This window comes from Hyaena hyaena, unplaced genomic scaffold (assembly GCF_003009895.1).
Source record: "Hyaena hyaena isolate Hyena2069 unplaced genomic scaffold, ASM300989v1 scaffold_818, whole genome shotgun sequence".
NCBI classification, from domain to species: domain Eukaryota; kingdom Metazoa; phylum Chordata; class Mammalia; order Carnivora; family Hyaenidae; genus Hyaena; species Hyaena hyaena.
In genome coordinates, this window is record NW_024081451.1 from 505,008 (window position 1) to 521,258 (window position 16,251).

General features: G+C 37.1%; 1 protein-coding gene across 3 annotated transcripts in view; it reads right to left on the minus strand.

The window, feature by feature from the left end:
• ETV1 (ETS variant transcription factor 1) overlaps positions 1 to 13,882 on the minus strand; it is a 93,022-nt gene extending 79,140 nt beyond the window's left edge. The window contains exons 1-7 of one of the 3 annotated variants that reach the window (XM_039219422.1): positions 13,823 to 13,882; positions 13,229 to 13,385; positions 11,931 to 12,127; positions 11,653 to 11,784; positions 10,761 to 10,848; positions 9,312 to 9,359; positions 76 to 129 (exon numbers count right to left, since the gene is read on the minus strand). In XM_039219422.1, coding sequence (XP_039075353.1) covers positions 76 to 129; positions 9,312 to 9,359; positions 10,761 to 10,848; positions 11,653 to 11,697 — 235 coding nt within the window. In that variant the 5' untranslated portion in view covers positions 11,698 to 11,784; positions 11,931 to 12,127; positions 13,229 to 13,385; positions 13,823 to 13,882. Of the gene's footprint in view, positions 1 to 75; positions 130 to 9,311; positions 9,360 to 10,760; positions 10,849 to 11,652; positions 11,785 to 11,930; positions 12,128 to 12,225; positions 12,285 to 13,228; positions 13,386 to 13,822 lie in introns of those variants that run through there. The other 2 variants (XM_039219423.1, XM_039219424.1) reach the window with 2 other exon arrangements.
• Between the last annotated feature and the right edge of the window lie 2,369 nt (positions 13,883 to 16,251).

The window sequence follows — 16,251 nt, forward strand, 5'->3', positions numbered from 1 at the left end:
CAACCAGAGAGAAAGAATGAGAGAAGGAAACAAGAAAGACAGAAAAATTCAAGAGATGAGTCATACTATACTTACAACTTTCAGCCTGATAGTCTGGCACAAACTGCTCATCATTGTCAGGTACCTGAGCTGAAGAAAAAAAGAAATTAAAAAAAAAATTAAGAGAGAAACTGCCAAGGCATAAGGAATGTCAAGTAAGATCTTTCAAGTAAGATCTTTTTCGGCTCCGATCAAACCTATGATTATTTGCCAATGAGCTCCTATTTAAAATGGTATTGACTGCCGTACTTGGGAGGGAAAATAGAAGCAACCATTGATGTCAGCTAGAAAACATTTATGTCAGAAATATAATTGAGGCAGTTGTGGTCCCTTTGACTATCACCTGCCAGATGGAAAAAAAGAGAGACATACAAAATAGAAGAAGCTACAGGATTTCTATTAGCTGCAGTGCTTCTTTGCCAGAATGAAGTAAGAAGTATTTCAATTCCCCACAGCCAGTGCGTCAGCAGCCCATCTAAATTAACTACACAGTTCTTCCAAACGATATGCACTTACACACATTCCTCTGCATTTTCAGAAATGCCTGCTTTTGGTATATTCGGTCTATTGCAAATCAGACTGCTGTAATTAAAAATGTTCAATGTAAATTTGGCCAAAATATACTACAGAAGACTTTTTTTTTTAAACAAAGCATTGTCTTTGATTTTGGTCATATATAAGAAAATATTGTATTTTAGTGATTACATAACAGTGAAGTATAAATAATAAAAATAAACTCAATCTTTTCATGCAAATTATTTTCCAGGCAACTATATAACACTAATGAAACAAATATCACTAGTTCATCAATCCTCATGTCAAATACCTTCCCTATTTTTAGTAAAGGGAAAAAATACTGAATAGCAAGGACTTAATGCATTCAGCAGCAATCAAAACACAAGTACACTTTTTCACTTCCAAAATATTTTCATCATGGTTGATTTAGACATCAAAAAAACCTATTCCAAATTGACAGGATATAACTAAACAAGTTTTTATGCACACACACAAATATACATACTCACAAACACACTACATAAAAGGGAAGTTAGTTACTTTTAATTTGGTAAAAATAGGAATTATCCTATTTAATTTTAGCCCTGATGTGAGTATTAGTGTTACCCTACTAGTATTATCTAATGTTGAAACATTTTATCCAGTCAATTTATATGAAAATAAATGCCAATTAATTTTTTAAAAAGAGCCTACTCTGAATGGGGAATGTTTATGAACAGAATCACTCTCTGCTGAAAAGGTTTTGTGTTGATGGTTGAATAAGTTAAGAAAAATTCCCTATAAAAACAAATTCTATATTAAAATTTTATATAAAAAAGAAACACAACATAAAGAGGATTAAGTATTCTTTTATATTGGCTTATTTAACCACATTTTAAAAAAGGAAATATCCAGCTCAATAAAATTTATATCATGTTATCAAAAGCAGAACCACTGATAATCTTGCCAAGTATTAAAATATATACAATGTAACATTATTTCCCAACATTCTCTGTTAACCAATGTATCAGCTTATTAAAGACTAATTCTATCCTCTGTCACCAAAAATGAAGAACTTTTCTCCAAGTTATAACTGATCAACCTATAATAGAAGAGATGTTTTTTCCCCTTCATATTCCAGTAATGTTTGCTACCATGGGTAACTAAAGTCACGCGAACTTCAAATCATAGTTTTATAACTTCCAGTCTATGCAAACTACGTACATTATTTAACCCATCTGAACTGTACTTTTTTTCTCAGTGTAAAAGTGATAACACAGGTTTTCTGTCACAATTACACGGAATTCTACATGTGATTTACTTTTGCCAAACTTTCACCTCCCACCCACTTCTTTGAATTCACACACACACACACACACACAACTCCTCCCTCCCAACATTACAATGCATGTTACACAACTTCACCTCTCATGAATTATACTGGAAAGGGATTAAAAAAAAAAAAAAACAGCTACAACTGGTACATTAGTATTCTCTAACTGTAAACATTTTTGACATTACAATAAGCTACATTTTTCTCAGAGAGCAGTATAAGTGGAGCCTTCACACCAAAAAAAAAAAATACAAAAATGTTTTCAATATCTATTTAATAAATAACAGCATGTAGACAGAACCAAATCCTACACGTTTTTCCATCACAGCCACATGTTTTGGTTTTCCTTCTAAATTAACAGCTAAACAGACATAACTATTGAGATGCAAAATTATCAGTCACAGCAATTACTATGCTTTTTAAAAGCCAAGATTTACAAGAATTTAATAAAAATGTAATATCCCTTTACAGGAATAGTTAAAAATGGCTGGTGAGTAACAAAAACATATTTGTAACTGAATATGCTGGTATGAGTGTCCTAAAGTCTAGACATTATTTTTTCCTATCATAAGACAAAATTGTAACTCTGTGATATATATCACGGCAAGAGGGACATAAAAATCGCTGATGGATACGTGGTACGTGTTGTAATATGTTGGAGAGGAAAAAAAGCAAAATTTTAGAACAAGCTGGAAGTTATACTTCACAAATACATAGAAAATAGGTGCATAACAATTTGTAAGAAGAATAAGAATTGCTTTAAGAACTGCTATTTCTGTTCTCTCTAACATACTGCATAAATACTTCACACTTATGCCTGAACATATTACAGAATTTTAACAAAAAACATATGACTCACATTTTCACAGAAGCTAATCTTAAGAAACTGAATAGACCAAATGAAGCAGCATGCTACTTAAATAGACAAAGGCTTAAGTATACTTCTAATTTCAAGTTCGAGTAAAAGGAAAGCAGTTAACGAAAAACACACGTTGGATCTGGGCAAGGAAAATATGACAAAGTATTGCCACACTCGTATCATGCGTTTCCTTTTTTCCTCAATTCACAGGAATACTGTGAAGTAGCAAACTACAGCTGCCTGAAAATTTGTGGCAAGCCATACCAACTCCAAAGTGGAAAATTAACAATAAAGGCCAACTTTTTAAACAATACTATTTTCACTGCTATCTATTATAAACTATGCTTGGAATAATCACCTTTGGGGAATGAAAATGTTTCCCCACACCGTGTAATTAAAGAGGAAGGGGAAGAGTAAGAAAAGACAAGGGGGAAAAGTATATACCAAAAGACCAATAAAAGGCTTTCAAGAAGATTAAGCATGTGGATTTTATTGGTAAAAGCTGGAGCGGCTCTATCAATTCATTGCACATTAATAGACAAGTTGCCATCAAGTCTCAGGACTTGAGCTTTAACAGGGTAGAATCTGCACTCTCAGCTATTTGCTTCACCTAGATTATTATCCAAAGTTGTTGTTTCTCTCTCTCTCTCCGTTTACTGCGTAGCAATAGAGAGTATGAGAAACAAACTCACAAAAGTATTAATCATGATCTAGATGTCACAGAATCACAAACCCTCATATTTAGTTTCAACATGCTTTCTTAACCAACACTTCTGGAGACAGGGGCAGTTTTTAAATAGAGTCCCTTTACTGCATGCTTATTTTGAACTTTCAGATGAAATAATAATTACTTAAGAAAAGGGGAGGGTTTAAATATTTTCCAAGGTTGGCTGCAGGCAACCTGTTTCTTACACACTAGGTGTCCGTGAGGTTTTCTTTTAAAGCTAGGGAAAAAAGTGGGAAAATTACAAATGGAACAAATGTCAAGTATAAAAGGGGTTAATATTTAATTAAAACCAGTTCTATCCACTGTAACAATGACCTGGAGCCAAACAAGGCGGAAGATGTATGAGTCATTCTTTCTGCCTGTGAATGAGACAGCTGATCTCCTCAGCAATTCCTCCAGACAAGCAGGCAAAACTGGAGTTCTGCCTCCATTCACAAAAACCTAGTCCAGCATGAGCCATGTGGCCCAACCGCAATCTTTTCATGTCACACCCTTCCAGAGAGCTAAAGCGAGTCAACTTGAACTTGCAATAAACACATCCATCTTATTGCTCTATCTCAAATACGGCTCGGATTCATTAAGGTATACATTTAAGTAAATGACAAGTTTACAAAATTAAATCTATCTAGAGATCTAGAGATCTACAGACAGATAGATGATAGATAGACAGACAGACAGACTGATTTAATGCATCCCGCTTTATTGGGTAACTTGTCACAAAAATCTAAATGTCTAAAGCTAGGAAAAAAGGAGAAAGGGAAGGATGAAAGAAAGGAGGGAAGGAACTAAGAGAGTGGAGACAGGGACAGAGGAAGAAAGGATGGAAAAAAATCATTAAAGAAATGCCTTGTTTTTCTTGCCTATTATTCAAATTTTCTTTATCCTGAAATTAGAATAGATTATTGCTGAACTTTGTAGCATTTCACTTTGAATCAAAGAATTAGAAATGAGTTGCTCTGAATAAACTTAAATTTTATTTTAAATAAAGGTAAAACAAGAAAATCAACCTTTGCACAGTGGTATTCTGTGTAATCCTAAAATGAAGCTTCAGGCCACGGAACAAAATAATCATGAAGCCACTAAGCCTGGTTTTACACCACATCCGCTTTTAAAACTAAAAAGATTGTACCAATGTATAAGCATTAATTAATACGGTAGTATAAACATATTTAAAGAGACAAAAAAAGAGAGAGAGCTGTTTCTGCATGACAAAGACATCTTTAATACTTGATGCTCTAAAAGAAAGCAAACCATAAGTTTTAGTTGTCTTTAGTCTCAAAGCAGCTTGAATTCCTAACACTAAACTGACCTACAGTGACGTAAAAACTTGAGCAAGTCTTAAGAGCCGTCTTCTATTTTCTCTAATACTACGGAGCTCTGACTTTATTATTATTACCATTTTAATTACCAGCTTGTACACAGGTCAAAGGGAATAGTTATATTGTGAAATTCAAAAAATGACACATTTCTTGTAACTGAACCAGAAAAGCAGTATTTCATTAACACTTATTAGGACCTTCTGGAAAAACTGTATCTAAACTAGACCAAATCCAAGTTCTATCTAAACAAAGTTTGGGTTTTTGGGGGTTTTTTTTAGGGGGGGGGGAGCATTGCAAGTAGACCCTAGATAAAAAGGCACTTAGAGAATTCCAATAAACATTTAGAAATATAGTATTTACTCTACCTGCTATCTTTTAATCAAGTCCAAAAGAGAAGCCTTGCTCTCATGTTTTAGAGTATATCCTGGTACAACAAAAAGAGGGGTAGCACTCCCTCCCCCTGCACAAGAAACGATTCTTGCTCAATATTAAGAAATAGGATGGACTTCTGTAATTTAATGCTTTATTCTCATTTCCTTTTTTACAAAAACCACACAACATAATGTAGTTTTTAAAATCTTTAGTTTTTACTGGATCACATTTAAAAGAAAAAGCAATACATTAATGTGCACATATCCAATTTATGTTCCGTTTCAACAAGAAACAGTTATAATTTTTGAAAAATAAAAATGAGTATATTAGGACCACTGTACATTGTAGATGGCATTATGTATAGCGAGTAACAACAGCATCTATTATTTAAAGGGGCTTCATGTGAAACTATTTTGAATGTACATTTAGTATCAGCCACTGAAGTAAAGGCAGACATCTCTACTGTTAAGTCAACGTATTATTTGAAGGTCACACAAGACAAGAGGAAAAAAAAAAAGCCTTATCTGCAGGAAGCAATAACCTTTGGTATAGAAAGCCTGTTCTTGAAGAGAAAACTTAGATTTAAGTGTGGGGGCACCAGAAAACTTGACTTACTGTAACACCATTGAAAAACATCTACCCTGTGTTAGCGAATCACTGTTGACTTTTGTCCTTAATATTACTGATGAAAGGGAACCTCTAGAATGGCTAGACCCATACCAAAAACGAAGTTCAAAAGTTGCTATGTATTTACATAGGAAATTTATGTAGATACGTAGGAAATTTATGTAGAAACATAGGAAATTTATGGTTTCCCTTTAAGTTATGTTATAGTAGGTAAGCTCTAGTAAGCAACTTTGGAAGAATGCAATCCTTTTTAAACTCAATTTTATATCCCTCTATTTATCTTCCTAACACACAAACGGGGCCATTTTAACTGTGAATTTCTAGGACACTATCACTAAAGCACCACTTAAAACAGGTTGTTCAGAGTAAGACGTTACCATGATGTTGATAGGATTGATATATGAACTCATTATTCCATGAGATCAAATAACTGAAATTGCCTTTCTGTCAGTAGCAATCTAATTCAAAAGACAAAGAATCAATAAAGAATTGTACATAGTAAAATTATAATATAAAGCAACCATGGCAAAACTTAACATTGACACATTATTTTTTGAAGTGCTACTCTGGTCACTGAAAATATCTTTCCAATTTTCTTCAGAATGAAATGTGAATATATTAAATTGTGGTATACCTGTTAACAGCATTTAAATTGCAGTGTTAGTACTTAAAAGTGATTCTAATATAAAGTTATATTCTTCACATATTTTTGATCCCTGCCTAAAATTTAAAATATATTCCCATTCTTTCCCCTAAATTAGAGGACTTTAGTAAATTGAAAATACTGGCTCCAACCTTCACCCTCAAATAGTCCTCCCTTATCTATCCCAATTTGTCCTTAGACATAAAACACATTTCATAATCCATAATATTTTACCTATGACTAATCCCCATGTTGCACTTTGAATCTAATTTATAAAAATTCTTACAGGAAAAAAAAAACAAATTAAACACTCTAGGATCTATCATTTCCCAAGTATTTAAGGGCTTTGATAACTTTTTAAAAACATGATTTTCATACAACACTACTTGACTCTTATATCTAATAAGATTTTTAGACCTGTTTAACTTCCCAGTGGGTTTCTAACTCTTGAGAGGAACTTGGTTAACTGCCCATGATCTTTTTTAAAAGGGTCAAGATGCCTTAAAATCCCTTGGTCACGTTTTTGGCTACCAAGCATTATGAAAAGAAATATAGAAACATTTCAAAGTCTGCCAATTTGGTAATGTTTTAATTTGTGGATGTCCAGAGGGACATAAATAGACAAATCTAGCTACAAATAACCGACTGTAATTTTAAGATCTCTTCTTAGTTCAAGATGTGGGATAAGTCAAGTTAAAATGTTAAAGCAAATATTATTATTAAACAGAATTGCTAAAAATACAAATAAATGTGCAGTCTATTAACAAGTAGTAAAAAAAGAAGTCTCCATTAGTAAGATTTAAAAATTCATATTAACAGCACTGTTTCTATCATGATAGAATAAATTAAGGTAAACTATTTTGAAAACTGTTTGCATTATTCTAAAATGCAATCATATCCATAGTTTGTAAACAGTCGCTCACCTGGGTATTCACTAAAACACCCTGAGGATTAATTCCTTAACTTATTTAAGCTTATGAATTATTTTCTAAGTACAAGTCCATGTTCCTCCAAATACATCATTTTCCAGGTTTGTTTTACATAAAGCTAAATCTTTCAGATCTGATTTATAGGTACGTTAATAATCATGGGTAAGAATATATGCAGTGCAGTGTTTTAAAAAAGATTAACTTGGATAAGTTATTCAAATCACTTACCCGAGCAACAAATAAACAAAACAAAAGTAAGAGATTGTAGTAAAACTGATTATAAAATGGCAAGAGTCTGTCACAGAATCCATATTTTAAAATTCTAGAAAGAGAGTTGCTATGCACATTCAAAATCTGCCAGCAAGTGTACCGCCTTGGAATCAATGAGACTTAAACATCTAAGAACCAACAAACCTTCGAGAACAATTAAACTAGATATTTCCAATTATTTTAGACAAGGAAACAAATGTCCTCCTAAACGTAATGTTCTCACAACCTTGAACTTTGCAAAACTAACAGATCAAGGTTAATACAAGGACCTCTGTGCAAATTTTTCGGAAAAAGTTAAGTTTTAATGCATGGTTCATGTTGCAATACTAAGTAATCTATTGCAATAAGTTTCATTTACAGAGACAAGCAAAATGACCTTTAAATGTAACTAAAACTTTAATTAATACTCACCTTTTATGAACATGCAAATTCAATCACCCTTTCAAAGGGCTACTAGGAAAGCTATTTAACTTAAAAGATTTATAAAGATTGCAAAAGCTTTTAAGAGAACAAGAATATCAGCAAAACAAAGAAACTTATTTTACATGCTAACAGCAACTTGATGAACAGCAAGCAAGACCCCGGTAAAACACTGCAGCCAGCCTCAAAGTAGCAAGAGCAACACTTGAGTTCCATTTAAAGAGACCCTCTCTCATCTTCCAACAATCTTAAAAATCTGTTCTGAAAACTGCATATCCATATAACAGACAGAAATACAAATTAAACTCAGTGCTTAAATATGTATAATTTTCTTTTTGTTCCCCATAAAACATATCATAGGATAAAATTAATATTTCACATTTATTATGATGACAAATCCAAAAGAAAAATTTTAAATTATGGACACTAACAAAAGTCCCTCAACATTAGGCATTTCTCAAGTTGTATTAAACCTTATTGAAGCATTATCTCATTGTTCCTGTAAAATAAAGTTGTACCCAATAAAAGATACAATAGGTTGCAGCACAAAATTTTACTAGAAAGTAACTAAAAATAAAAGTACTGCCTTTAGATGTCACCTTGCTGTCTTAAATGAATCCTAATGAAAGTGACATAAAAGCAAAAACCAGTTTCAACAACTATCACATCATAGTAACAAATAGAAAACATTTTTTCAATCCTTAAATCCCCCAAAGATTTCTTTTAAAGCCATAGATTTCCTAAGTATTGCATACACACCTAACGTTCTGTGTTGTGAACAAGGTGGAAAGAAGACACTTGCACTTAAATCTTGAAGCATCCCGTCCTGATGAACCCAGAGAAACTAATTTCTGCCATCAGAAAAGTCCTCCACCAGAACACCAAATAATGATATGCGCTGCTCTAAAAGAAACAGCAAGCCGGGTTCTGGCTCTAGGAGGTCTCTCGAGGTACAATAATATAAACCTGATCAATTGCAATTAAAATCTGAACAGAGGCTTAGAACTTGAAGTCTTGGTGCATTAGTTCTTGCCAAAAGCAGATGTGATTGTGAGCTGGAAGCAATTTCTCCTGGTAATTTGTGATGACACTGGGTAGTGCAGCCCCAGAGTCCCCAAAGACAAACTCATCAGAGACTCTAATGTATGCATGACACATGAGGTGGCTCTTTTAGAGCTCAATTAATTGGGTTGAACATTAAGACAGCAAGTTCAGGACTTTTTTTCCCCCTTCTAGAGTTGCTTTTGCCCTCCTTTTAAAGCAATTTTTTTGCCTTACCTTCTGCAAGCCATGTTTCCTGTAATTGACTTAGATCTTGAAAGAGTTCTAAAAAACAAGTCAAAGACATAAACAAAAAATTTGAAAACCTTTAGGCTCCATTAAATAGAAATGTTTGTCATGTAATTGGTATTAAATATCAATTTAATTTAGGGAGGGGAGTCAATATAAAAAGAAAATAGGAATCATGACTTAAATAGCTCAATAACCCTGCCATTGTAATTGCTAGTAAGCAATGCTTCTTTAAAAAATTCTTTTAGTGAAAGAAATAATAAAGGCAGGATTTCCCTCCTTTGAACCTAAAACTTAATAAATACGATCAGGGACACCAAACACACATACACTAGGATTCACAAAAAGGCTGAGGTGAAGGCGTGTCTATCCACGTAAACCTTTCTTAAATAGAGTCAACTCTTGAAGGGGAAAGATTAGAAAGGCTGCAAATCATTTTTTTTCTCTCTCCTGGATCTTATATAAAAGATTTAACAGAACATGGCATAATTTTTAAAGCACTGTATGTTTTGAGGTTCAGTGCCTCAAAACTAAAAGGGACAACTTTTAAATACAATATTTTAGAGGAAAATGTCTACATCAATAGGTTCTACAAAGTCAGTGAGGTAATTCCCTGGCACCTGTTTATTATCAAGTCCAAAACTGTGTATTCTGTCAGAGTGGGAGGGAGAAGGGTGTCCAATATGGATGAAGATTTGAGTTAAGTTTCAGAATTCAATATACCTAATCAAAATGGCAAACCGAACTTTGGTAATTAAATCTAAGTAGATTAAGTTCATTATGAATGCTCCCATATGGCCGGAATAGTTTATAATATATTGACCTTCTAACCAATAGTGCATTTAAAAAAAAAAAAATCTATAATCTAATTTTTCAAATAGTTACTATAATTATTAATTAGGCCTTAATTATGATTTGATGAATTCTTGAAGGCCTATAAACAGGATACTAAGACCTCACCACGTAGTCATCGAAATCATCCATGAAAAGTTTTATAATGGTATATGGTTTCAGTGTAAGGGGAATAGGACCTCAAACAATCATTTATATGTTTTACTTCTAATAAAGTAAAAAGGAGAAATTAAGTAGTATACATTGCTGCTTCTGTCCCACTGTGTTGGATATTTTAAAATTGTTACCTTAGTGTATGGGATTAGTTATATACCATATGGATAAGTATTTAAACACAAAAGAATGATTAAAAGAAGGATGCCACTGTTAAGTTTTCATTTCCTTCTTTCATTAGTTTGTGACAGGGCCATAAAATGCCCTCCAATGCAAACTGTCACATTATGGTAATTGCTCCAAGTAAAGGTCTCAGTTAAATGCGGTAATTTGAAAGAGTATTATTTTTAAGCTAAGACTGAAGGGTTCCCCTTCTTTATGAGGGTGGCGAGTATAGGTAAGGGGGGGATTCAGCTCAAAATCAAACCTCACCTTCTGAATCATGAGCCAGATCTCTGTTAATGAATTTTCTTTTCCTGACATTTGTTGGTTTCTCGTTACAATTTCTCCCACGCTGATTCTACAAAGGGAAAGAAAAAAATTCTTTAAAAAAATATGTAAACCTCAGATGTCACACACACAAAAACACATGCATACGTAAGTCTACTAGGTCCTCTACATAGAAAAATAAAAGTCCATAGAATTCAATCTAATCTTCATTTTCTGCATTCATCTGACAGTGAAAGCTGAGAATTCAACAACCAGGGAGAGTTGTTCCCAGCGAAGCGGAACACACTACGACTTATCAGTCCTGTGTTCATGGCATCTCGGCATCAAAACAACATTAAGCGGTCACACTTAAAGTCGTTTTCAGCTAGATCAAAGCTAGACTATAATACAATGAGTTTTATTCTCTCTGATACCCCCCAAAACAAAAAACACAGAGTGGTGAAATGAAAAATATGAGGAAAAAAATGAGACGAGAAAAAAAAAAGAAAGAAAAACACCCCATGTAAACAAAAAGTGTCAGCATTAGTCTCAACTTCATTCTTTTCAATGTGGCAGACAAACCCAGCCAAAAACTTTGAGTGCAGCTGCTGCTGCCCTCCGTCTCCTCTTCCACTCATCTTGGGCACTTTAAACAGAAAAAAAAGGGGGGGGGTCTTAAAAACAAAACTATGCCTTATCCAAATCACTGAAAGGTAAGCTCATTTTGAAGACTGGGCTTCTAGAAGCAGAGTCGCCCTACAGTGGCAACAAAGCAGATAAAGTATCTGCAATCCCAACCCCCTTACCCCCTCCCTTCTCATTCTCTCTCTCCTCCCCCCCCTCCCCTCCGTTGGAGTCAAGTTTATAAACAGCAACTTTCGAACTGATCACTCACATTGGTGACCATGTAAGGCACTTGCTGGTCATAAAATCCATCCATTCTGCTGCTCTTCGCAAAGCTCAGCTCAGTGTTTTATATTTTGAGCATTTAGCTGGAGATTTCCTCGGGATCTGGACTTCTATCAACCTAGAGGGGAACAAGATGGCTTTTAGGCAAAAAAAAAAAAAAAAAAAAAAAAAAAAATCATGAATGAAGCTCTTGAATTTGCATAGCTAATTACCCTCCGAGAGTCCCATTCACAAAAATAACCCTCCCTACACAGCCTCCTTCACCTGGATCCAAAGAGAGCCAAGAGAGTTCACAATTTACATATTTTCGGCAGTAGCAAAAATCCGAACAAGAGGCGATGTATTTATTTACACTCTCGATGTTTCCCTGCGCGGTCGGTGTACCCCGGGCAGCTCTGATTCGCAAACGTGTGCAAAACTAGCAATGGCGATCAACGAGACTTGCTTTGCACCTAACGGGACTAAAGAGACGGAGACACCTCTTTCATAAGGATAGTTTTTGCAACCCACAACCATGCAATTATCTGGAGAGACATAAAAAGTTGTTGGAAAGACCCACCTGAAGGCCACGCTAGGCGAACGGCTGCAAAAATTCCCTCCAAATTTAATAAAAACATTAATTATTGCCCAGCACTTCCCCCTTGGAAGCCGAAAGCGCCTCTGACAGAGCTCAATTCGGTGGTTTTTCCTCTACTTCTCCTCCAGGGGCCTCCAATCCAAACTGATGGATCGCTGCCTCCCATTGGCTCCGCGTCTCTTTCACAAGATCAGATTTCGAGCTGTCAATCAGGCGGCTCGCTGCCCCTTCTCCTGGATCCCTCGCGCCCCTCTGCCTACACGGATGTGCTGCGGGCTGGCGCTGGGTCCACAGCCTGCAAACGCCCAGGAGGAAATCAGCTGCCTTTCTAACCCGCTGCTTATTGTTAAGGCGCCCGGGACACTGAAGCCATGTGTCGCTAGTTCTCCTTACTGGTGTGTCTGGTCCACTACAGGGCTGATTCCCTAGAGCACTTTTGTTCGGTTCGGGTATAGACTCTGAAGTGCGATCCACCAACCCCTTGCCTCCTTATTCCTACGAACCACCTTCCTCTAGATCTCCAGCCCCCCGTACTTTTAACCTGATAAGGAGCCCACCTCGCTCTGTAGCTTCGTTCCCACTAAGCTTTTGGCCCAAATTCCTTTCCCGTGTTTCAACATCCAGCACCACCATAATGATTTATCAAAAACATTTCTCTTTAGCAGCCATCCCTCAAGTAAAACAAGATAGTATCGTTCATGAGACAGTAAAATAAAGAATCTATGAGTCAAAGCACCTGGCAGCCGAGGAACTGCCTGTCAGGAGGGGGTCTACTGGGAAGGAGAATTAGGACCACAGAGCAAGCTAGGTGAAGAAAAGTATAAAAAACAAATGTGTCCCACGAGTGCACTGGGACAAGGTACTTCCAGTCCACTAGGGAGGTGGGGAGGAGCGGGGAGGGAACGGGGTGGCTCGGATATCCTAGGGACTCGAACGTTTCCTGAGCTTTTGTTATGTATACAGGGAGGCGGAGGGTGTCACTTACTGTACTTGACGCTTTCACTTCCTCTCCAGCTTCTAAACAGCCCAAGCCAGGAGTTGGGGGCGAGCGGTGATGGGGCTCGGGTTTCAAGGACAATGATCGGGACGTTAACAAGTGAGGGCTGCGACCCAAACCACTCGCTCTGCCGCGCCTATGGGGGCTTGGAGATGTAAAAAGTCGCTTAGAAAGCAGGCTCGGCCCAACCGTGGATGGGAGGCCGTGGGGACGGGACCAGGGACTTGGTGCACTGTGTTGAAATTCACTTGTGATACTGATGGCGACCAGACCGAAGGACGTTTCCGGCAGCTGTTCCGCCCGTAGGGAAACGTGCTGCAGCTCTCAATTTCTAGAAAGTTTCGTCCCTTAAATGGAACGTTATGGAGAAGCGTTAAAATGAGAGTATGAGCACAAAAGATTCATTTCTGGACTCATGGGAGGAAATAGGAGGGTAAATACCTACGTCAAAAAAAATTTTTTTTAAATAAACAACAGAAAAAGTGTTACTGGGGAAACACCCATTCACTGTAGACAGCAAGGACACCCACGGTGCATTCCCTGAAACTAGTAAATCAGAGTAGCGGTTGCAAACGCGCGCACCTACAAGCATTTTGAGCGGGAACTCCACGTTCACCGCGGCCAGAGAGGGGTTCCGGGCACAGTCGGGTTCTCCAAGCCGGAGAGAGGCTCTGGAGTGCAATCTGAGGGTGCAATCAGGCAGGGAGCCAATAGCAAGGGTGTCCCGCCGCCCAGCATTCCCGGGATAACCCAGCCTCTGTAATGTGAGCAACAGTTTCCAAAGACCTCAGCGGCCAGAGCCGGACGGTATCCAGGGTAACCGGGAAGGGGCGGGGCCTCGGGGTAGGCCCCCGCGAGGTTCTCGCCGCAGCCAATAACGTCTCGCCTGTTCCCAGCCCATTGTTGTTTATTGCTGACCCCGCAGCGCTCCGCTAGGAGATTGGCCGCTTCAGGGAAGGGGCGGAGCTTCTCCCGCCCCGGCAGCCACCTTTCGGCTCCATTCACAAAATTCCGGCCTTTCCTGGTCACGTGGTTGGGGGCGTGGAGGGGCAAGGGAAATGACACAACAAAGGCCTAAGTTTCCTAAACCGCAAAACTTTTTTCTGCCTCGCTACCTCCTCTGTGATTCGTCCCTGAACAAATACTGTATGAGGAAAAGGAGCCTTAGGTCTGACAACAAGAGGAAAAGAAAGAAATCGGAAATTAAAGGAAGGCTCGCAGAGAGATCATCTCAGCGTGCAGTCCCTATGAGAAAAGCAGTGAAAGGCTTTTTGAGAATTAAGTTCGTTGGGGAGAAAGCCTAGGACAGACTTAGTAACTTGCTTGCTGCTTCAAGGCATTGCTTTTAGAAGTGCGAGCAGTTCGATTACAGATGGATTTCAGTTTTCTCACCTAACTTGCTGTCATTTTCATTTTTACCTTAAATTTATCGCATAGTTTCTTTTTAACATTTTAAAGTTTCATTCAGGAATATTGCAGGATTTTGCTCGCTGACAGTTTTAGTTTCCATTTCCCAAGTCCTCACTCTTTAACAGGCTCCCAAAGGCACTTCCCTTTATTCCCACCACCACTGGACTGGCAAACAGAAGTGGCGCCCTAATCCTAAAACTTTACTTCGTACTGAGGGGGGCTCCATATATCCCCCTTTGGATTCTATAAACACACGCAGCTTTTAACTATTTGATCTTAACAGTAACTGAAAGTGATATTATGTGAATAAGGAGACAGCCATTCTCGCTACGGCTCCGTTTTGTTGAGACAGCACAATTTTTCTGAGATTGATCTCATTTGACCCTCTAGCAAGTGAACTTTTAGACCATGCTCCTTTCGCCCACCTTCTCCTTTGTCCTTTTCTCTTTCTTTCCACTTTGTGCTGCCATACCTAGTGAAACGCTACCTTTTAGTTTGGGTGCTCTTTATCTTCTATGCTTGGCACTAGGAAAAATCAATAGACCTAGTTGCTGAAGACATTGGAAGGACTAAAAATATGTTTTTCAGAAAAAGTTACCATTGTGGAAAATGTCTACAGAGGCAGCTGTTCTATCCACAGAGAGGAACGTCAAAAGTTGCACAGAATTTCCACTACTTCTGAAAGTGAGTCTTTACAAAAAAATCAGCTTAGAAGATGCCAATCCTTGAATGGAAAATTTCATTTTGGCAGGATTTCAGGCAAAGAATGGCAGAGCAGAGGCCAAGAGGCTTTGACATTTATTTACTTGTATTTTGAAATCCCATTTGGATCTTGAAATAGGAGCTCTTGAGAAAAAGACACCCCCCCACCCCCTCAAAAAAAATCCATTTCTAAGTTTGGAAAGTTTTTAACTTTCATATAAGCTACTTAAATCTTTATAGTTCCTTTGCTTTGCGTTAATAGTGTAAAATCATACTCATTAGTGGCTTTTCTACAGTTAACTTATCATTATACTGAAAATGCACGATGTTAAATACAGTGAGTTTCTAAAAGCAGCAAAAAAGAAAAATGATACTAGTTGTTTTAAATGATTAATATGATTAGAATTAAATTTGCTCGAATTGCATTAATTAAAATAGTGGCTTTCATAATTCATTCCTTAAAAATATTGTATAAAGCAAATTGTTAATGGCCTAGTTTTCACAGAGCTACATCAAATTGATAAGGAAAAAATAGACTATTAAGTAGGCAAATGTTCGAAGGAAATAAACAAATGAATATAATTCCAAGGGAAAACTTAGAGACCTGCCAGAATGGTACAAGATAATGAATGCCTTAGTGGGCTTCCTGTGAGAAGAAAACAGGGATTGGATGGGAGGGTGGAGCCTAGAAGGTAAGGGTATGGAAGAAATAGACACTGTGTACAATGTGTTGGCTCCCACTCTCAACCCTGCCATTGTCAGCTTGGGGGTATCTGCAAACACTCCAAGAAGAGGAAATGCAAACACATGACTAAGAAGTTCTAGGGGCACCTGGGTGCCTCAGTCTTTTGAGCCTTCAACTCTTGATTTCAGCTCAGGTTATGATCTCAAAGTTAGTC